Below are 23,080 nucleotides of genomic sequence, written 5' to 3'. Positions count from 1 at the left end.
TTGTCCACAGAGGATTCGGGGCAAAAGGAACCTGGTCTTTAAGTAAAATATGAAATTGTTATGAAACAGAATAGAAGTCATGATGGTTTTTAGCTTGAACCATGGGGGCTTTAATTCCAAACACTGTCCATGTAGTTTAGTATAAATGACGACATGGTGCCTTCGTAACTGAAACTAACATGTTTAAGAGTTAAATATGGTTTCTTTAGCTTGACAGTTTAGAATTTCTCCCAAACATCCCATCCCCATCCTCCAAATTTGGACATTTTTTGCAACTTGTATTCGCTTCATGAACATTTTTCTCAATGCTGTTCCTTTGTGATGTTATTTGTGTGTGCAGTTGCAAAGAAAAAAATCATTTCTGTATAATCAACTGAATGCCAATAGATTCCTGTTCCAGTTTGAGCTACTAGCTACAGGATTTATTCAGGGGCATTACTAATGTACATTTCTACAGCTAAGAATCTGTATGGGATGATGTTAAACGGAGCCTTGGAGCGAGTGTGAGGGCTAATTTGTCTCTGTGTTCCTGTCTGAGATGAACCTGCCTGGATGGAAAATCCAGGTTATGTTATGACAGTGAAGTGATTAAAGTGGCAGTCTCAGACTCCAGTCCGGTCCATATCAACTCTCTGCAGAGGCTTGCCAGCTTGCTCCTGTTCTGCCTTTGTTTCTTTTCCTCTCCCACTTCTCTCCGGAGCTGCAGGAATTCGGCAGGAATGCAGAGAAAGCTTCCTGTTTTCATTCCACTCTCTGAGTCAGCGTTCTACTCTGCAGCTTTTCGGTGACGTCAGCTTATATCTGCTACCACAGGATCACTGGATTTATGTAAAACAACTAAACATCACATCAACTTGTGATGGACTTTAAACGGTCACTCTAGGTCTGTCAGGCCTTGACCCGTAACCTGGGACATCTTGCAGATAGCAGGGGGCCATGTTGTCACCAGCATCCTCTGAAATAAGCTTTTTCTAAGCTCACGTCCTTTTTCAAGAGCATCCTATCTAAAATAAACATCAGCTTATGGAGCAACAACAAGAAGTCCGTCTTGGATAACCAATGAGCCGGCTGCTGTAAGGACAAAGAAACCCTGTGTTGGAATCACACATCTTATTATTCTGTTCTCTCAGGACCTCTGCACATTCAGTGTGTGCCCGCTTTGTGGTTAAATGTTAAACAAGACTTCAAAGCAGACACACCTGCAGTTGCCCTACAAGCTTTAAAGGCTTCTCAGAAAGTTGCATGCAGAAAAATATAATGGCTTTTATGGTATTAAATCTAGAACTCAGTATTGCAACGTTGTGCAGAATCTCATGAAGGACGGAAGAAGCTGGACTAAGACCCAGGGATAATGGCAGATTTATTTAGTTAGATTAGATTCATATAATGAAAAACACAATAAGAAAATAAAAAGAGGTCAGTGTTGTTTATATCTTGGTAAATGTGGAAGTCTTTTTTCTGTCAATGACTGACCATTCGTGCGCCTTGACTTGACAAAGTTTCCTGCAGAGCAAGGAGAAAGTGAAAGAATTCCAGGTGTTGCTGCTAAAACAAAATCCAGTTGTTTCTTTCGCTTTTCTTTAGCTTATTTGGTCCAAAGTTCTGATGGATCTCTCACCAACCACAATAAAAACACACTACAAACACACACAGGAGGTGGAAACAACCAGAGATTCTCATTATGGATCTGTAGCAGTGATGCTGTCATGTCAATATGGAGCAAAACCTCTGAGGAAGGTTTCCACCACCTTGTTCCATCTATCACACTAAGGATTAAAAAGGTCAACCCGGTGCTAGAAGGTGGACCCAATGAAGAGAACGACCCGGTACTAGAAGGCAAATCTGATGAAGAGGATGACCCGGTACTAGAAGGTGGACCCGATGAAGAGGATGACCCGGTACTAGAAGGCAAATCTGATGAAGAGGATGACCCGGTACTAGAAGGTGGACCCGATGAAGAGGATGACCCGGTACTAGAAGGTGGACCCGATGAAGAGGATGACCCGGTACTAGAAGGCAAATCTGATGAAGAGGATGACCCGGTACTAGAAGGTGGACCCGATGAAGAGGATGACCCGGTACTAGAAGGCAAATCTGATGAAGAGGATGACCCGGTACTAGAAGGTGGACCCGATGAAGAGGATGACCCGGTACTAGAAGGCAAATCTGATGAAGAGGATGACCCGGTACTAGAAGGTGGACCCGATGAAGGGGATGGTGGGTGTAGCTGTAGTTGTTTTCCTTAAGTCCTTATCTTTTACTATATATTAAATAAGTAAAATAAAGTTTTCATTCACAGCGAGGAGCTAAATTTAATGTTGAGCCACCAGACAAAAAAAAATAAAAAATCAACACTGTGCAAAAAATATTTTTTATTTTCTCGTCCAACATTCAGGTCATCAGAAATATAAATACATTTTTAATAAGTTAGAGAATAAATATCATTAGTAAACTTCAACAGCTTCTATACAGCATGGAGGATACTACTCTGTCCAGTTTCAGCCAGTTATTTTTGTTATCAGAACTTTTAACCACAGCTTAATGATGAGCTTAGCATGACTCAGCACTCGGGAAGGACGCGGATGTTTGTCAGGGGAGAAACAACAGCGCTGCTCATCTTTGGGACCTTCAGGCTCATCTTCAATCTGCTGTGCCACTGCTGCCATATTAACACTAAGCACGTTTATAGGAGCTAGCAGAGGAACCTCGAATAGGCTAAATGTTTATTTTTTAAGCCCAAAGAGGCGACATGGAGTCAACAAGTTCTGGCTGATGGTTGAAACCAGCTTAAACATTAAGCTCTGATACAGAGGAACATTAAACCATAAACATTTCTGCGGACATGAAGACAGTATTCCCAACTACACATGGAGCTTATGTGGCTCTGGAATATTTAACAATCCTTTAATCCTGTTTTACACAGTGCTTCGTAATTAGAGCCAAATTCCTGCTTCTCTGCTGGTGGTTGGAGCCTTTCCTCACGTTTTTACCCCTAAAGCCATTTGAGGAGGATCCTTCTTTCACATGTGAGTTGTGAAAAGATGTGTCCACCCATCCTTCTTCCTTCTGATGGGATTTATATTGGAAAGCCTTCTAAAGCGTTGTCTTGCAGATTAAATGCTTAATTTCTTTCTTTTTCCTCCCGTTTCCACCTGTGCTGCTTCAGAGTTGATGGCCATCTGAAACCAAGGTGCTGGAAGGCATATCAGTCAAAGAGCCTCAGGTCCAAGAAGACTGAATTTCCTTCGTTTCTCAACCACTCCTTTACCTCCTGCTTCTGTTTGTTAAGTTTGTGATGACGGTCGAGTCTCTCTTCGATGCCCGATGGCCTCTGATGAACGCCATGTTGGATTTTACCACAGATCTGCAGGTAATCCAGAGAATCCAGGTCAGACATGTTTCTGAGATTTAACCATTAAAAACGACACACTGATGCTGATTTTTAATTTGTTATTTACCGGAAGGTTGCCAGGAGTTTTTCTCCATTTGATGGTTTTGCCGTCAGCTCTGTGATATCATCTCTGGTGTTCTCCGAACTGTGGACAGATAGAGTTATAATTGTAAAACAAGGACAGTGTCAGGAATTAGACTTTTACAGCTTTTCTTTCCTACTTCAACATAGTTATTCTACTTCATTTCCTTGAAACACCAGGCTGAAATATTTTAAACACCTCACGGTCTTAGAAAAACACCACCAAGGATAACATCTAGAGATAGTGACTAATACATGGTGGTGCTTTCATTAACACAATAAACCCAAAGACGCAACAAACGCTCCCTTGAGGAAAAACAAATGTAAACTTTCTAAAAATAACCGCTCTGTCATTTCTGCCCAGTCCTCTTCAGAAATGCTACCCCCATGCTACGCTGCCGTTATCACTGACTCTATCATGCTGCCTCCTCTCTGACTCATCCTCTTCCACAGATACATCACAGAAGACTGAAGGAGACGTGGAAGCTATGGAGATACAATCAGGTACCCACAGGACGGGCCAGAAGGAGACGGGCTGACTCCCCTGCAGAGGTATGTAGGTGGAAGGTCAGCATGAAGAGGAAGCGTTACTCACCTTTGATGGCAGAAGCTGTGGCAGGTTCTATCAGCAAGGTTGAGGCATTTGCATCGGTTGGCTGACCGGCGACGGCGAGAATGGGGACTTCCCAAACCGTACGGAAGGAGTTTACTGGAAAGGAAACAAAACATTTTTGATGATGTCTTTTTTTTTTTTTACTCAGTGCTTCAGGCAGGCTAGAACTTCAGCTCTCTGTAGCCTCACCTCGGCGTGTTGACCCAGATAATATCCAGGTGGCAGAAGTAGATGCACTCTTTATCTTCCCAGCTGTTGCAGGAGCAGCGTTTGGTCCTGATGTGGCTCGGATGTGATGCTTGAGCCGGGCGCTCCGACAGGGGGAGTCCGGATCCTAGAAACAGGCGAAGGATCCAGAGGTTACTAACTGAAATGGGATGCAGGGTGACAGCAGCCTGTCTGGAGATCAAGCTGCCTCCTCTGTGTTTAAACAAATATTCTCATTTATCAGCTTGTAAATCAAAGAAGTGAGTCCAAGTTAAACCCCCACAAGCCAGCCTGTGGTTTAATTGTGTTTGTCCTGTGATAGAAGGTATGATGCTTTTCAAAGAAATAAATAATCCCTGGAAGTTTGATCCCACCTTCTATCAGCCGTGTTGTATATTTTTGTCAGTTAATATGCATGGTCCCATTTTAAATAAAAAAACAAAGTAAAATTCAGTAAAGCAGCAGTCCAGCATATTTTCTCCCAAACTAATTAGTACTTTTCTTTAATGAACCTACAAATTTAGTCATGAATATCTTAAACTCACCTTCCTGCAGAGTCATGCAGACAATAAAGAACAAAAGAATGTTGAAGATGAAGGAAGACATCATCATCATCATCGTCGTCATCCTTTGCTTGCTAGAGGAAGTTTTGATGAGTAGTCAGTCTGAAAGGTGCGTTTGAGTCCACAGTGAAAGCTGGGTGGCAGCAACAGGTGCTTTGTGTTCATGTCGCCTCCAACAGCTCTGACTTATATCTGTGTGTGGCCCCTCCTGCCGTTACACAAGCGTTAGACTCCACCTGCATCAGCCCTCCTCCATCTTCCCTCCAGCAGTGATCTGATTAACACCATCAGCGCCCCCAGAGGCCACGACGAAGACCATAAGGCATGCTCATGCTCCACGTCAGCATCATTTTTACACTCAGCATGGAGAAAACTCACCTTTCTGGGTTCAGCTTTAAAAGTTTCAAGTTTCAAGTTGTTTATTTGTCACAGGCAAGATCATACATGCATCTGAGGCTGTGTACACCATTTACCAGCAGTAAAAAACAAAAACAACAGAATAATAAACTAAAAAGATAATAAATAGAAATCTAATGAGCCACAGTGATGTGCTGCTAACAGACTGACTAGATGTATAGAATATTTCCAGTGTAAATGGATCAGAATATAAAACTTGTTAAATGGACATGAATAAATTACAGTGTTTCCAGCAGAAGCAAGGGAAAGTAGGACGCTGGCCAGGGTCACTACAGGGTAGAGTTCCCAGTTCCTCCAGACTGAGGGAAGAAGTTCCTCCTGAGTCTCTCTGGGTTCGCCTTCATGAGCCTCAGACGCCGGCCAGAGCGCACAGTTGTTAGGATGATGAGGATCTCCATAATCCAGTTCGCTCTGGCTGCTGTTCTCCTCATGAAGATTTTAAAGTTGCATGGTCCCATTTTAAATAAAAAAACAAAGTAAAATTCAGTAAAGCAGCAGTCAGTAAAGTTTTAAAGTCAAAACAAAACTGAAACCTTTCAAATGCCAGACACACAGGCAGCATGTGTGCATGTGTGTGGGTGTGTGTGTGTGTGTGTGTGCATGTGTGTTTCCATGTGGACGAAGCCGAAGGCGGCAGAGGAAGACATGGCAGACGGCAACAACAGAGGCTGTGCATGTGCCATTCTTGTGATATGAGGATGAAGGGGAGGGGGTTTGTCACCCCCCTGCAGGAAGGTGAGGTCATGGTACAACCGTTCCACACAAACAGCGTCTGTGAACGCATCACGCTTTGACCTTAGTAAAGAGATACGCCTCTGACTGCCACACCACCTCTGCCGCCTCCGGCTTCGTCCACATGGAAACACACATGCACACACACACACACACATGCACACATGCGGGTCCGTGTGTATGGCGTTTAAAAGGTTTGAATTTTGTTTTGACTTTAAAACAGACACACCAGCCCACAGGTAAAACACACAGAAAACATCATGGATTCCACAACAGCCTGGTTGAATTGTTAAACTATGCCATAGAAACAGCTTTAGGTATTCCTTCTCCTATCTGCTATAGAATTGCTTATATAATTGTAATCCACAGGTATGTACGTGCACACACTGATACAGTGTCCATCTGATAACAGAATAACCACCAGGAAGAATGGAGGGATTACAATAAACCCTAAGTCAGACCTACACATACAGGTGCATTCATTAAGGCTCCAACACAAGAGTCCATTTTACTTTTTATATAGATTAAATACACTACCCGGCCACTCATATTGACATGACAGCATCACACAGTTGCTGCAGGTTTGTCGACTGCCTCATGCACACACACTTAAGACTTGCATGGGTTTCCCACTAAAATACAGCATACGCTCAAATCCAGAAAATGTTGTACGAACAAAAAAAAAAAAAAAAAAAATCCAGATGTATGAAACTGTGCACACACATGAATCCAAGCACATTTCGTTTGTGCATCCCAACCAACGTGGACCCGACTCCTCCTTGTGTACGCAGCCATTTAAATACACAAATCATATTTAAATGAGCTGCACCCGAGATTCCCCTCTGCACGATCAGGGAGATGGTGAGGCTGCCTAAGATATCTTACACTTCATGCACGGGGTTATTAACCTAAGTTCTTCACACATAGAGATGATCAGGCTTGTTAGAAAGATCTGAAGCTGTAGTTTAACGGACAGAAATTAACAGCCATGATGCCATGAAGATGAGACAGAATATGGGGCACATGCTCAATGCTCATCATGGGGATTCATTTTAGGACAATTAAAGGAATATATTTACTTACTGCAAACTGTGCTTTAGTGTCGACCTGTTCAGCTGCATTGTGGGAATGTGATGTACCTGGCTGACGTGGATAATTCTGTCCAACACGGCCGGCCTGGCTCGGCTCAGCGTGGACTGGCACGGTCTAGATCATTCTGCTCCCTCTGAAAAGCCCCAGTTGCTAGGAACCCCAGTGTGGTCAGCACCTGTATGTGCCCAGGTAGCGCATGGCTCCTCGCTGTGTTGCGCTCCAAGGCAGCAACTCTGCGCTCAGTTCCAGGAGGATCGGGAACCTAAAGCTGCTGATGAGCCAGTTGTCATCATGTCCAGTAAATCCTCTAGCAGCTGTAGAAACATGCGTACGCCAGTCATGAAGCTGGCGTGAGGCACCGCACGTTTCCACCGTCATTTCACTCTGATACGTCTGAACTTTGTCGTGACAAAGAGCGTACGTCACATTTTTGTGTTTACACAACCTTTGTACATGAGGCTTCTGGTGACTGTGGAGGCCGTTAGAATCCTGTGAGCTCATTGTCATGTTCTAGAAATAAAAGAATCAGTTTATCAAGAGGAGCCTTATAGCCATTAAACTCCTCTTGGCACAACACAGCAACCAGACTATCATTCTGCTTGCTATGATGCTGGACAGGACAGGTTTTACAAAAAAAGGGCATCCTGGCAAACCTGACCTCCATGCTAGACCATGAGTCCCACCCCCTGCAGGACTGGACAGAGTGACTTTCCCAGCCAACGAAGTAACTTTCCTAGCAAACAAAGCGACTTACCAAGCCATCAGAACAACTTTCCTAGACTTTCCCAGACTCTCCTAGCAAACTGATCAACTTTCCCAGCAAACAAAATAAATTTCCCAGGAAACTAAGCACCTTCACCAGCATATGGAGCAACTTTCACAGCAAATGAAGCAAATTTCACAGTAAACAAAGCAACAGTACCAGCAGAGTGACTTTCCAAACAAAGAAAGAAACTTTCATAGTAAATGCAGTGACTTTTCCTGTAAAAAACAAAATGACTTTTCCAGGAACGAAGCAAATTTTTCAGTAAACAGAGCATCTTTGTGGGCAAACAAAATTACTTTCCCCAGGAAACGAAGCGATTTTACCAGCACACAAAATGACTTTACCAGGAAAAGGAAAGACTTTCCATTAATCCACCAACCAATTATTTCCTTTCTATTTGTGCTAAATGTAAGGCAAGGCGAGGCAAGGCAGTTTATTTATAAAGTACATTTCATGTACAGGACAATTCAAAGTGCTTTACATAAAACAAAGGCATTACAGATGTAAATAGTAGCTGTGTACCAAAACTGTAGGAATTTAACATCAGAGCTGCAGAGAAAACCTGAAAGATAGACAGAACTGGCAGGAAGAACAGGAGGAAACAACACATTGTGCCTTAGAAGGATGAAGGTGAAGAGGAAAGGCCACAGACTGGTATCTGACCGACTTCCTACAGTGACAGAAAAGTGATGCAAAGTAAATATTTGTCTGATGGAGGAACGGGCTAAACCTGAAAGTCCCTTCTGCCCCTCATTTCCCTTCCCTTCTGTTTTCTCCAGACATGGCAGTGTAAAAAATGTGGCCTTATCTGCTGCTGCTTCCGGTTGTTGCCGATGGCGACAGAGGAATGTGCTGCAGCGTGATGACAAACAAAACACTGAAGCAATGATTGCAGAATCATTAAAAATTCCTCTGGGATGAGGTGAATGTCAGACCGTGACATACGTCCATGCAGGTCATTATGCAACCAGAGAAACACCGAGCGGGTTTCAGTCCCGTGATTTTGCAGACCCACATACCAAAAAAAGGGGGGTAAACAACCCAAAATGGGCTGCATGGTGGTGTGGAGGTTAGCACCACCACTGCCTCGCAGCAGTAAGGTGGGTGTTGATCCTTTCAACTGCTACACATAGAGCTCATGTAATGTTTGTTCAACTTATAATTATCCAACAGAGATTTTAGGTGTGAACTGGAGAAATAAGAGGTTAATTCAGGCAGATGAAAATCCTGGAACTTCTTTGTCTGTGGATGTTTCTGCTCTTTAGGTTTTAAAAACATTTTAGTGTTTTTGGTGTGAACAAACCACAGCTGCTTATTTCACTCTGTCATGCCCTGAACTCAGGGATCCTGTCTGTGTCGTCGTCATGGAGACTGCTGGGAGAGACCATCAGAGAGGGACCAGAACCAGCAGGAGACTATCAGAGAAGGACCAGATACAGTGGGAACCATCAGAGATGGACCAAAACCAGCACAAACCATTTAAAGAGGTACCTCAACCAGCATAAACCATCAGAGAGGGGCCAGAACAAGCTGGAACCAACAGAGAAGGACCAGAATCAATGAAAACCATCAGAGAGGGACCAGATCCACCTGGAACCATCAGGCCAAGTGATACCCCAGATACTGTAACTCCTTCCATCCAGCAGCGCACCTCCTCAGGTTGGCAGTGAGACCAGCCAGCAGTAGAGACTCGAGCGCTGCAGTCAGGCAACCAGACACCAGGGCATGCACCAGCCTACACCATGGCAGCACATCCAGGCAGGCCCAGACCCCCAGCACATACGGACCCCACCACCTCGGAGGGAGGGGGGACCACCCCCAGGCACCAGAGCCCAGAACCCCCGCCCAGCCTGCCCCAGAATAGCCCAGCCACCCGGCCCAGGGCCAACGGCCACCATCCCAGGCACCACCAGTGGCCTCACCCCCCGCCACGAGGCAACCCCAACTGGTGGCCCCCACACCCTCCAACAGGGCCCTACCCAGAGTCGATGATGGCATTGGACAGGTAGGTGGCAGCATATGTAGCGTGGGGACACAGCAACCGGTTCATGAGGAGCTGGACGGGGGCCGGGGCCCCAAACAACCCAAAAAGAAGCGTCATGAATTGGTACAACCCATACAGAGTGGAGAAGGTTGTTTTTTTCCCCCTAGACTCTGGAGACAAGGAAATATGCCAGTAATCCTTGGTCAAATTCAATGTCGTTAACAAGCGAGCCACGCCAAGCTGGTCCAAGAGCTCGTCATGCCGGGGCATGGGGTCAGCATCAAACTGGAAGACTTCATTGACCTTGCTGTAGTCCACACAGAAACGTATAGACCCATCCTTCTTTACTAACATAGCGATTCCCCCTTTATAATTTCATAAAATGAATGAAGTAACTTTGAATGATTGGACCAACCAAAAACAACACAAACATGAGATGTTCCCAGCAATGAAGCATGTGTGCCACTATCTATCTATCTATCTATCTATCTATCTATCTATCTATCTATCTATCTATCTATCTATCTATCTATCTATCTATCTATCTATCTATCTATCTATCTATCTATCTATCTATCTATCTATCTATCTATCTATCTATCTATCTATCCTGTGATTTAAGATGAAGTACAGATGGATTGTTATATTAAATCGGTGGCAATTTCAGTTACAATAAAATTAAAGTTTGTGAACTGCTCCAAACGTTAAAGGGGTCATCTAGCCATTAAAATGTCCCACAAAGCCCCAGTTGAAAGAGCTATATGGGTTAATTAAAAGCAAATCCTGACTAGGGAGACTGGAAAAGACAAGGACTTGTACAGGAACATTAAAAGGACACAACGACGATCTGGCAAAGAGAAACTAACTCTAAGAAGAATAAATACACTGATAACAAACAAGAAACAGGTGAAGTGAGATACCAGGAGCGATGACTAGCAGGAAGCAAAACAAAACACACAAGGGAAAAACTATAAAATGAAACACAATGACACCTCAAAATCAACCAGACTCACAAAACCCCAAACCAGAACCCACATGACAACTATTTCTTGATCCCTCGAATAAAAGGTGCATTTTACCTCTTCTAATGAAGGGCTTAAGGGGAAGGACTGGGATTGGGCCATTATATTAGCAGTCTTTATCTTAGTGAACATCTTAATGACTATTTTGCAAATAAAGTCATTAACACTGACAGATGTCATTTTAAAAACTAATAGTTTGTACCTATCAGAGCATGTAAAATGTTGTGCATATACTGACATATGTTATTTATTAATTTTTAAATGGTTTTGGTATATTTTTTCCATTTTTCTGGAATTGTGTGAATACAGCAGAGACAGAACAAGGCTGTGTTAAAAGTCATTAAGCATTAACAAGCGAGCGCAGTGATGATGGTTTACTTATTTTGTTTTTCCATGTCAGTGCACATCAGGAATGCAACACTACATGACAGAAAAATGCCATTGTTTCTTTCTCATGAGTTAAAGGGGGGGGAAAAAACAGGAAACAAACTTGGCAACCGTTTTACGTTTTTAAGATGAGAGCATTAAACGATGACTCACAGATGGGATTAAAACATCCCAGAAACTGAAGCATCTCTGCAGCATTATTCACAGAGTGGAATGTCTCCATACCTTTTTAGAAATTATGTGGGTCTGCCACACCTGTCTGCAGCCACCATGTGGGTCTGAAAGAGACTGGAGTTAAGCCAGGAGACAAGCAATGAGAACACATTAGATCATTTAATGTAATTCATCTGTTAAATTAAATATGTAAACACAATTTAATGTGACAGATTTATTACCAGAGCTATTATACATTTATTTAAAAAATGAAGACAGATGAATAATATAAACATTTTAATCTGCAGGTCATTTGATATCTTCTAGATTTATGAGTTATTATAACTACTACTGGGTTAATGTCCTTGTTTTTTTTGTTTTTTTTTACAGGCTTTTTTTTCCTTACGTTTTTTTTTTTTTACATGAAAATAACATAACTTCAATCAGTACAGTATCAGCTCCATGACTGTGAGGTCTAAATAAACTATCTAGAGCTCAAATTACACTTCAGTTTTAACTAGTTTTTACCTGGTTGTTTAACTATCTATGTCTACTAACACAAACATAAGATGTGGAGTTCCCCAGGGCTCCATGTTGGGTCACAGGCTTCTGCTAGCTCTGATCATGAAAACAAGCCAAATATCTGATTAGAATTATGCTGATGACACTCGGCTCTATATCATTGTTTAAACAGGGGACTCTGGTCCCAGATAAAGCTTCAGTTCCAGAATTTTCTTTAGCTAAATCAAAATAAATATGATGTGATTGTTTTTGTAAACACAGATGAGCAACTAAATATTAGTACCCTTCTTTACTAAGTAATGTTCAAAGCAATGGATCAAGAAAACAATCTTTGTGTCACTTTGGAGCTAAATTTATCGGCAAAATAAAAGCAGTAATCAGATCAGCCTTTTACCACCTGAAGACTGTTTTGGTTGAGTACTTTTGATTTTGCATTTATGTACCACATAAAAATATATAAATAATCAATGTTTATTATACCCATTTTGGGTAATCTATTTTTTAAATCACAACCTCACCTCTATGATCTGATCATTCATTTAAAATATTTTAGCCCTATAATACACAAAAATCATTAAATCAGAATTTTAAAAAACACTTTTTTTTATAATAAAACCCCACAAACACCACTTTTATTGTCATATCCCTAGTAAATGACAAATATATCAAAATAAACTGCAATGCCTGTCGATCCCAGTTTTATGTTCTGAATAAATTTTCTGATATTATAAATTACAGGTTTCACATCAAACAAAAAGAGTTTCAGAGCTGAATTTTCCAGTGAAGCTGACAGCAGCGTCCTGCTTCGTCGTTGGGGGCAAGTGAAGCAAAGTTTTTTTTTTTTTCTTGACTTTCTTGACTTTCTTGATTTTCTTGACACAGCATAATTGGATCTGTGATGATGTTGGTACAATGGCATCATGTGACATTTTCACAGCGCTGTAGTAAAAAAATAATAAATAAATAGCTCACCTGTAAAGCTGCCATCATCTTCATTTGAAAGTGCAAATTTAAAACTGGCCAGTTTTTGTCGGGTGTTACTGGACCATGGAAAACCGGAGATGTGATTGTTTTCATTTGATAATGCAAAAATATTTATCCACAATATAGATCTGCTGATGCCGCATGGACAACCCTGCATCTGGTTCTGACATCCATAACACACTACTAGAAAAGCTTTAATTAAACCAGGAAATCTGATGAAGTAACTATAATGATATTCCTTTATCACATGAGTCTAGAATTAATCTGGAATGTTCTGGATCCCACTGACCCATTGAAGTTTCTCTGAGAAAAGACTTAAACTTGTACAGATGTCCTGGCCCGGACCAGACTGGTTCTCCAGCACTAGTTACCATGGTAACTCAGCTGAATGGTTCTCTTGGTCAAGATCAGACTGGTTCTCCAGTTCTAGTTACCATGGAAACCCAGCAGAGGCTCGTTTTAGTTGATGGAAGATAAAGGTGGGGTAGGAGATGTTTTCCAGGGGCTTTTTTTACTATATTGCTTAAAATCTTCTTCACACCCCGACTGCAGCCAATTAATTAAATGCTCTGACACAAAAACAAAAAAAAAATGTAGTCACCTGTGGAACGAACAGGACTGAAAAAACACCATCCAATCATTTTAACCGGCCCGCTCTAAAAGATTGGTTGTCTGTCAAGATATCTGTCAAACTCAGCCGCCATTTGTCCCTCCCCCCTCAACCACTCTGACTACCCCTCTTCATACAGGAATCGGGCGCTCGTAGAGGCTTGGCTTGGCTAATGGTACACACTTACACATAAGAGACATGGCAGAAAAGGTGCCAATATCAAGTCGGGAAAGAACAGTTTTGGGGAAGGCCACTTCCAAGAAAACAGCTGAAGGAGAACCGAACAAGCGCTACTACTTGATGATTAAGATAACCCGAAGATAACCTTAAGATAACCTTATGACTTCTTATTCATTAGATTCCGGCATTATGTTGTCATTTTAACACGTACCCAGCCAGTTAGAGGACAAAACGAACTGGAACTGCAGTGTAAGTTTGTTTTTACCGGGGTAAGTAAAATAAGCTGGGGACCACTACACCACCTTTTGCCAGAGTTTCCCCGTGATTTCCAGCTGAGCGTAGTCTGCACCAGTTGGCGCAGAAAGTGTGTGACAGGGTTCGGACTCTTGGCGAAGGTGTAAGGTGAACACAGCTGCAGTATTTAAAATGTGGTGGAATGTTTTGAGCTGAATCTGGTGGTGTGTGCGGTTTACTGACTGAGCTAAAATACATGAGGAAAACAAGGGCAAAGGTTAGCGAATCCATGCTCCCCAGCGCTCCTGAACCTCGGGAAGAAGCGTTACGTGTCTCTGTGCTTTGGAGGCGTGGCTTCAGGGGAAAGGGGTTTGAACTTGGTGTGTATTTTCTACATATACCCCTACACATTAACACACACACATATACCAGCTACTGGTGTATTCGCTGCTGTTCATGGTTTCTCCAGGTTTTCCTGTAATAGGGTCTCTAGAAGCATTCAGGATGTTTCCTGCTTCTTTCCAAGTGCAGCAGCTGGTTAGTTCCTCTGTTTAACTCTGATTGCAGCTGTTCTGGTTTGTTTTTTCTACCTTTTCTCTTCCTGTTTCTCCTCTATCCACCTTTTTCCTTCTGTTTCTCCGGTCCAGCAGTTAGAAACAAAAACATATTTTAAAATAATAATGAAGAATAATGTTTAAGATTCAAGGGGAACCCCAGATCCAGAAGCTCCTCCTGGCAGAGCAGATTAGTTCAGCCCAGACCATCATCCTGCCGCCACCATGCTGCACAGGAGAGGGTAGAGAAAGAAAAATGAATTGTGTATTTTCAAAATGTAGTTTGCTCTAACCATTTTCCAGGACCTCCTACCCTACATTTAAGTCCCACTTGGATGATCCAGACTTACCGGAGCAAGCGAGACTTAATCCTGGAACCCCTCCAGGTGTTTATCTGATGGTGCAATAACATAATCTCATTCACCCACTTTTGCTTTCAGATGAAGGAAGAAATTAAATCTGCTTCGTAGCTACTCTGAAGTGGCCAAAAGCCATAAAAACTGTAAATTGCTTTTTTTTCTTTGATTGGAAACAACTTCTAGCTTCAGGGAACTTTTTACATTTTCTTATTTCTGTTGCTTAAAAACTGAAAAAAAAGGAGAAAAACAATCACAGAACTGATCTAAAAACACAATATTTGCTTTTACATTCCTTCCTTGTCTGAGCTTTTTATCTCTTCAACTTATAACAGGTCAGAAATGTGATAATTTCCCCTGGATTCTCTTGAAGGTTTACAGCATGACGTCATTCATACTAAGGACACTGGGTTTACCCTCTCCTGCCACCTGCTGGTTACAGGATGCAGCTGCAACATTTGGAGACAAAGTAGCTGCCTGAGCTGGTGACAGAACAAAAAGGAAGAAGATTTTCAAGTAGAAAAATAAAAATAATATGCAAACTGAGCCTTTTTATACTAAAAGGTGGAATAGAGACACCAAGCAGTTCCCTGCTGCAGCCACAAGGTGGAGCTGCTTTTCTCAGCATGGACGTCAGAGAGGCTGCATGTCATGCATGGGCTGATCTCCGTCCTCCTGCTTCTGACCCAGAAATACATCCTGAAACATGAATTCATTCCTGAAACACTGCTGGACAGAAGTGTGACTCATCCTCTCTGTATGAAAATAAAGACACACCCCACAGTTTTAATATAAATCTGTAAAAATGAGACGTTTAATGGTAAACATGAAAAAAATCATTTAGAAAAAGAAGTGAAACAGAAGCGTAGCGTAGCTACCACGAGGGGAAATAAACTGTCTGCCAGAGCCAGAGCTTTGACGTCGCCCTGCTTCCTCAACACAAAGACAACAACTAAATTATCTGGCCGTTAAGAATAATCACAGCTAGTTAGGATGACGAGTCAAACCACAATCCGGACAGAAAATTGCACTTTAAAATACTGGTTGGAGGGAATAAATAGTCCTGGGACGTTTCTCTAGCCGTTCTGGTGGTACAGTACATGAACACAGCAGGATTAATATCAGAGCTGTCAATGAGGGTTAATTAGGAAACTGATTAAAACTTCTTTTTTCATTCCAGCTGATTTTGCATATAGTACAGAATTTGCATAATATCACATAAACACTGATGACATCGAACAGAAGGGTAAAAAAGATTTACAAAACATACTGCATATCTAACATAGTGCCTATATATAGATTTATTATTCATATAATTACATAACAGCGTCATTCACAAGCGGTGCTCAAGTGCTCTTGTGTTTTAGAGTAAACTGTAAACCAGGACATGGAGGGGTCCTGGTCCTCAGTCTGTTTGCACTTGCCCTCCTCTCAGAGTTGTGTCTGAGGGGAAGGAGCCTTTTTGTGGCTTTGGGTGGTCTCCATGTAAACATGCCTCTCTATAACAGGTGGATCTGGGTGTTTTGTCTCTGGACCGGACTGTTGCCAGGCAGAGAAGCGTTCCCGACTCTGTCCGGGCGACGGGTCACCTGCAGGAATCTGTTCTGCCGTTTTGGGGCTGGGCGACGCCTCTCTGAGGGCGTCCTGTAGCGGTGGGACGGCAAGCCTTCCCTTTCCTCTGGATGCTGAGGGGCTGCTCACCAGGCGGTACAGAGGGAGGGGGGACCTGGGCTGGATCATATGGATCCCGCCGATGGGAATCAGGAGGCTCGGGGCTCTGCTGGGCTGCTGCGAGTGCAGAGGGAGGTGACTGAGGAGGTTGCTGGACCCTCGAGACCGTGAGGGCTGCTGGGCGATATGGGTCAGAGCGAGCCCATGGACGAGCTGCAACGACAGAGATGCAAGGAAACGTAAACATGACACCGACGGAAGGACCTGGAGAGCCAGAATGTCAGTGGGGCAGATTTAAAGGCAGTGACATATACCTTGGGTGGATTTTAATAAACTGTCGATCTGGATCAATAGGAATGACTGATTACTGACTTATGGTACTGAGAACATGCATGTAGCTGTGACTGGAAGTAGCTCAAGAGTGTCACTTGTTTATTTCTCAGTCCTTCATTTACTGGATCCTCACAACCTTCATTTAGCTAAAATCTGCTTTTTTTTATGGATATTTAGCAGAAAACCTCAGTCCTGCTTTAAAGAACAGAATTTCTGTGATAAGAAATAATCTGATTTTGAGCATCCTGATGGTCAGTAATAAAATATATAAAGTAGACCAGGGATCCTCAGTCTGGTCCCCAATGGCCAGTGCCCCGCAGGTTTTAGACCAGGGATCCTCAGTCTGGTCCCCGAGGGCCGGTGCCCCACAGGTTTTAGACCAGGGATCCTCAGTCTGGTCCCCGAGGGCCGGTGCCCCACAGGTTTTAGACCAGGGATCCTCAGTCTGGTCCCCGAGGGCCGGTGCCCCACAGGTTTTAGACCAGGGATCCTCAGTCTGGTCCCCGAGGGCCGGTGCCCCACAGGTTTTAGACCAGGGATCCTGAGTCTGGTCCTCGATGGCCAGTGCCCCGCAGGTTTTAGACCAGGGATCCTCAGTCTGGTCCCCGATGGCCAGTGCCCCGCAGGTTTTAGACCAGGGATCCTCAGTCTGGTCCCTGGGGGCCAGTGCCCCACAGGTTTTAGACCAGGGATCCTTAGTCTGGTCCTCAAGGGCCAGTGTCCCGGGTTAATCTTTTCCCATGTGGTAAATCTATGGTTTTCATGGTTCACAGTTTTATATTTTCTGTGGAGAAAGACGTGTTTGTATCATGTTAACGTTACTATCACAACTTTGCTGCGCTTTGGCTTTAATGTCGCTAATCACTGAGTGTTGCATTCATGGTCCATACGACAGTAGGAATTTCTGAATGCCTGATTAGGAACATGCAGATTGACATGGATTGAAATGTGAATATTTTCTAAAAGAAAACAAAAACACTGACATGTGCTTAAAGCAGAAGAGACATTTAAAGATCTTCCTCCATTAATCTTCACTTTCAAGAAAGCACCTTCAATCAAAGACAGAAGGAAAACTTGGCTGACAACATCGGGCATGTACAGATGTGGAAACTGTGATAGGCGACAACACAACAAACACTAAATCCTTTTGTCATCCACATCCTGGAAAGAGAATTCTGATAGGAAGAGAATTCTACATGTGATCTCCATGCTATTGTGTCCCTGTGGGCTGGCATCAAACAGCAACCTGCTCAGCTAGTGGAGGTTCGGTGGAATCGAGGGTGGAGACATCAGCAAGAGGAACTGGCCCAACCAGAGATGTACGGGAACTAAATATCGGCACCAGTTAGACTTCATGATGGTTTCAGTCTCAGATGTTGTCTGGCTGAGGTTGTTCGTTTCAGTGATGTGTAAGTGGGCGTGGTCTGTATGGTGTGATTAGGAGGGTTGAAACGAACGCCTGCAGTGTTCAGAGCTGTATTTATTCTGACTTCATCAGGCGTGAAGACGCTCTGATGAAGCCTCTGTGCCGAAACATGAAAACACACTTTTGTGGGATGTAAGCCAAATAAACGACTCCAGTATTTTTTTTTTCATGTTTTTTTTTTTTTTTTAATGAACATTTTCCTTTCAGGTCAAAATTCTTCCTCTGAAGTTTGATGTTGTGATAAAAAGCCACCGAAGCTGAGCCGGTTCATTATTAGAGGAAAAAAATCCCAGATAAGCTGGACTTCAGCTGCCATTTAGTGACATTTTCATTAACTTCAAGGCTTTTATTTGAGCAAATGATAAAACTTCCAGACACTCACATGCTTCAGCCATCATGATGCGATCTGCACTGCTAGTCTTAGTTTTATATTCAAGAAGTCGTATAAACTAACAGGTGTACACGTTCAAAAGATGGAAATCTTTCCAATATATCCAGCTGAGGAACATGTTAACACACGTCCATGTGTGGAGAAAAACCCTGTAAACAACATAAATGGCTGTTTCCTCCTGTGAGGCCTGTATTAGTGTGAGGAGGAAGCGGTGAGCTAGGTTTGGACCAGACCAGTTAGACTTTATGACGGCCGCCATGTTGTTTTCACGGGCGACATGTGGTTCACATCTTTGGTATTTAACGATGGGCCTGCTGCGGCTTCCCAGGGAAAACATGTCTATTTGGGAGCTCTCCTGCATTATTTTTAATCTGGGGGGGGCTGCAGGCTGGGTCTGGCTGATATAAAACAAGAGAGTTGCCTTTCCTTCTTTTTCCAGTAAAAGTAAATAACCCTCACAGGTCCCAGCCTATCTATATTTGTTCTATCTGTTGACTTACTGGGATTTAACGGAGCCACACAAGATCGGCTGTGTGAGCCAAAAAGCTGATTTATTTAAGCTAACCGAGCCGGACGGAGTCTCAGGTGAACCAAGACCGCGGTCTGAACAAAGCACACTTTGGGAACAGGGTTAATTATACGTGCAACAACAACCAGCTAAATTCTGACAATGATGATTCATCTTATTCAGTACTCACCGGTCTTGCTGCAGACATCTGGTCCGTCAGATGAGGACAGGGTGGACACTGAGCAGAGACACCTGCTTGACAGCCTCCAGGTGCAGAGGACAGGCCTGGAACTGGAGAGTCTGCAGAGACCTGACAGGTGGAGAGGATTAGAGGAGGAGCTGGGGACTGGTGAGGCCTGGACGATGGGTCAGAAGGTGTGGATGGCTCCCTTCCAGAGCCCGGAGAAGGAGGGTCTCCGGTGGACGGTGACTCGGAGGCGTTGTGGCGTCTGCGGGCAAACAGCGCTCTCCTGGCGCCGGCGGAGCTCTTCTGGGTGGAGGTGGCAGGAACGGGCAAGCTGCTGCCTGGATGGGCTTCATCACTGACAGCCACTGTGGACCTGCTGTCTTCATCCTGTCCATGGTCATCCTCCTCAACCAACCCTTTCCCCACAGCAGAACTCTGACTATCATCATGTTGATCCGGACGAAATGACTGGTCCTCAAAGACTCCTGTAACAGATACACTGATGAGCCGAAATCAATCAACGCGATCAGAAGAAACAGGATGTATTAAACTGTAACTATTCTGCTTGTTTAGCATCTACAGGTTGTGATGGTAACCATGACATCAGACAAAGTAACCCTCTAAAATCTGAAGTCTGAAACTTGTTTCATTCACGCTATGTGCCATTTTCATTTATTCCTCACCAGACTGAACATTGAACGAAAAAATCTCCCTTTACTGCGACTCTAAAATTAGACCCTGTGGTTGCAGATAAACCCATCTTCAACATCAATGCTGAAGTTTTTTCTGCCGTGATCTTAAAATGAACCAAATGCTGACTTTCATTTTGTTTGCACCCTACCATTGAATCAACACTATGGGCTGGGATAAACCTGCTGTGAACACGAGCACATCAACGTTCCGCTACGTCTGTGTGAATACTGGCTACAAACAATGGAAGCACAACGTGGCAGAAACTCTCAATACTGGAGGTCACCACTAGGGTAGTACACATCACTTGGACCCTAAAATAGTGAAAAGGTCAGTCTAGCGGTCACATTGTAATTTCGGGGCATCAACCCCCAAAATGCTTCCAATCTGTTGCCAACTGTTCAGGTACGAGTGTCACTCTGCAGCAGGAAGGAAAAATCATACAGGTGCACGTAGTTGTGGACAAAGTTCAGGAGACCGTCTTCAAAACTATCCGCCATCATGTTTACTTTGGACCTGTTGTGTTCATGCTCTTCTTTGCATGAGTGTCTCTAGTGTTCAAGTCAATATTGCAACTCACGCATGCGACGTTACCTCACGTCAACATGAGCGACCGACGTGCCAAACGAATGCTAGGAATGTGTGGCGGCCATGACACGTTCCCGCCGCTAACAGCAAGTATAGCCCAGACTTATCAAGTCTGAGTTTGGCAACACAGGTAGTACAGAAACAAGTATGTGAGCAGTTGTGCCAACAACGGAGCTCCACAAGAACACAAATGCAACTTTACAAGTAAGTATGTTCTTTGCAATAGGGTTTTGGGACGGGGGAGGGGTTCATACCGACACCTGCTGCTTGCTAAGTAAGAATGACAGACATGATGCTTTCACATCAGAGTCTCCAAAAGTCTCCAATAACTCTAGACCTCTAGACCTTTTCCTTTTTTCATTTTTTAACTTTGTCCCATGCAGAATCATGACAGCAGAGTGCTGGTCTGGCTGCTAGAAGGACGAGACTTGCCTTTTGGAGACATAAAGGGTCTAAATATTCGCTAAATACAGCTGAAACTCACTAAGTTGACAACCTTGAGCTGATTTTATGCCATAAATTTAAGGTAAATGTAAGTGAAGAAATCCTGGATTAAAATTAAGAAGTCACAGCTAACTCATGTTCTTTACTTCCATCCATAACAACATGCATAGTTAAAAAGTTTTATGGTGTCCAGGTATGAAGTTGGTTTCTCCATTTCTTCTCCATTGCACCAACAAATCAAATTTGCCATGAAAATAAAGCAGGAGGTGAACACATCTTTCACACAGAAAGCGCTGAGAAGAACATATCTGTGTCTGGATTAAAGTGAATTTCACATTTTTTAATCCAGTTATTTCTCGAGGAATTGTTTTAACTCTGATACTGTGTTGATATGGACATCTAATAATAATGATCTGTGTTTAACTCAGTTGATAAAAAAAAATACTAAAGCAGGTTGGTTTTTCTACAATTTCTAAAGTTTGTTAAATCAACTGGTAAAAAAACGGATAAAAATCACAAAAAAAAAGATATGTTTATTACAGGATTGTCTCTATTTCTGCCCTAGCTGCGAATGACCAGGGGATTAATTTCTAAAGCTGGCGTAGGTACAAAACCCAGCGTACGTCACTTCTAGTCAACTTTTGGGATTTATAAAGACCAGACTTGGTGGGAGGACGTCCCTACCTCCACGGCTACTCTGACCTGCCGTATGCACAAAATCTGGAGAAACTGCGACACCAACGGTGCAAAATAAAACCAGAGATGATGTGAAACGTGAGATGTTTGGTCAGAATCTAATATTACCTTTCACACCACATGTTAAATATTAAACCTGTTTGCAGAAACGAATGAAGAGGCATGTTCAATATTAAGACATGGCTTAACCCATCCATACCGGATAAGGCTGCTGAGCTAGCAGAGCGTTCAGTGTGCCGCCACAACAGAAACATTAACTTGGGTAAGGGCAAAGGAAGGGGATTGTGCATATACACCCATAACCAATGGTACTGTAATTGAGAAACACTGTTCATTGGACTTGGAGTACCTTACTATTAAGTGTCGACCAAGGGAGTTTAGCGTTGTTCTATCTATTAAATTATTATCTTTTAAAAACATTTCTTTTTGCATGCGCCTATACATGAAATCTGCATGTTAACTTTTTTTTAACTTATCTTGCTTTTAATCATTTTAATGTAATTTATTATTTTATTGTGATTATGTGTTGATGCCTTTTACTATTTCTAAATATCTGTAATGCCTTTCTTTTATGTAAAGCACTTTGAATTGTCCTGTACATGAAATGTGCTATACAAATAAACTGCCTTTGCCTATCTACGGACGTCTACATAGCCCTAGATCAGGGGTAGCCAACGTTGGTCCTCGAGGGCACCAATCCGGCAGGTTTTCCAGATTTCCGTGCCCCAACACACCTGACTTAAACTAACGAGTCATTGTGGAGATCCTTATAGGCTGTTGGATCCATTTAATTTGAGTCAGGTGTGCTGGAGCAGGGAAATCTGGAAAACCTGCCGGATTGGTGCCCTCGAGGACCAACGTTGGCTACCCCTGCCCTAGATGCTAATGCTAAGCTAGCGCTAAGTTCTCTGGTGAAAGCGATCCACAGGTAGCTGTCAGCTTACCCGGACTGTGTGTGTATTGTGGCAGGAGACTTCAATGAAACTAGCTTAAAAACTGTGCTTCCCTAGTTTGAGCAGCATGTTAAATGTGCAACAAGGGGGAAAACACACTTGATCATGTTTACACCAACATCAAGCACAGCAACAGGGCCAGCACTCTTCCTCACCTTGGAGCATCAGATCATCTGCCAATTACGGCGGCGCCTTCATATAATCCTCTTTGTAAACAGTCCAAACCAGTTGTGAAAACTGAAACTTCCTGGCCTGAAGGAGCCAAAGAACACCTACAGGATTGTTTTGAAACAACTGACTGGAATATTTTTGCACAGGACAATCTAGAAGAGTACACCTCCACTG

General features: G+C 43.1%; 2 protein-coding genes across 4 annotated transcripts in view; both read right to left on the bottom strand.

Annotated features, from left to right (window-relative positions):
• Positions 1-2,385: 2,385 nt before the first annotated feature.
• On the bottom strand, positions 2,386-5,703 carry edn2 (endothelin 2). The gene is made up of 5 exons (XM_042011336.1): positions 4,838-5,703; positions 4,275-4,419; positions 4,068-4,181; positions 3,459-3,536; positions 2,386-3,364 (listed from the first exon to the last, which is right to left on the bottom strand). The coding sequence occupies exons 1-5, from the start codon at positions 4,917-4,919 to the stop codon at positions 3,265-3,267; spliced, it is 519 nt and encodes a 172-aa protein (XP_041867270.1). The 5' UTR covers positions 4,920-5,703; the 3' UTR covers positions 2,386-3,264.
• A 9,944-nt stretch (positions 5,704-15,647) lies between these two features.
• hivep3a (HIVEP zinc finger 3a) overlaps positions 15,648-23,080 on the bottom strand; it is a 58,880-nt gene continuing 51,447 nt past the window's right edge. For all 3 annotated transcript variants that reach the window (XM_042012218.1, XM_042012216.1, XM_042012215.1), the window contains 2 exons: positions 19,368-19,849; positions 15,648-16,732 (listed from right to left, as the gene is read on the bottom strand). In XM_042012218.1, coding sequence (XP_041868152.1) covers positions 16,280-16,732; positions 19,368-19,849 — 935 coding nt within the window. In that variant the 3' untranslated portion in view covers positions 15,648-16,279. The remainder of the gene's footprint in view (positions 16,733-19,367; positions 19,850-23,080) is intronic.

This window comes from Melanotaenia boesemani, chromosome 17 (genome assembly GCF_017639745.1).
Source record: "Melanotaenia boesemani isolate fMelBoe1 chromosome 17, fMelBoe1.pri, whole genome shotgun sequence".
Classification (NCBI taxonomy): Eukaryota; Metazoa; Chordata; class Actinopteri; order Atheriniformes; family Melanotaeniidae; genus Melanotaenia; species Melanotaenia boesemani.
The sequence above is the reverse complement of the archived record's forward strand: the minus strand, read 5'-3'. Positions and strand labels throughout refer to the sequence as shown.

Coding starts and splice junctions, on each gene's coding strand:
- edn2 (XM_042011336.1), bottom strand. CDS start 4,919: ATGACGACGATGATGATGATGATGTCTTCCTTCATCTTCAACATTCTT. Junction 4,182..4,274: donor ATCTGGGTCAACACGCCGAG/GTGAGGCTACAG, acceptor TTTCCTTTCCAG/TAAACTCCTTCCGTACGGTT. Junction 3,537..4,067: donor CACAGCTTCTGCCATCAAAG/GTGAGTAACGCT, acceptor ATCTGTCCACAG/TTCGGAGAACACCAGAGATG.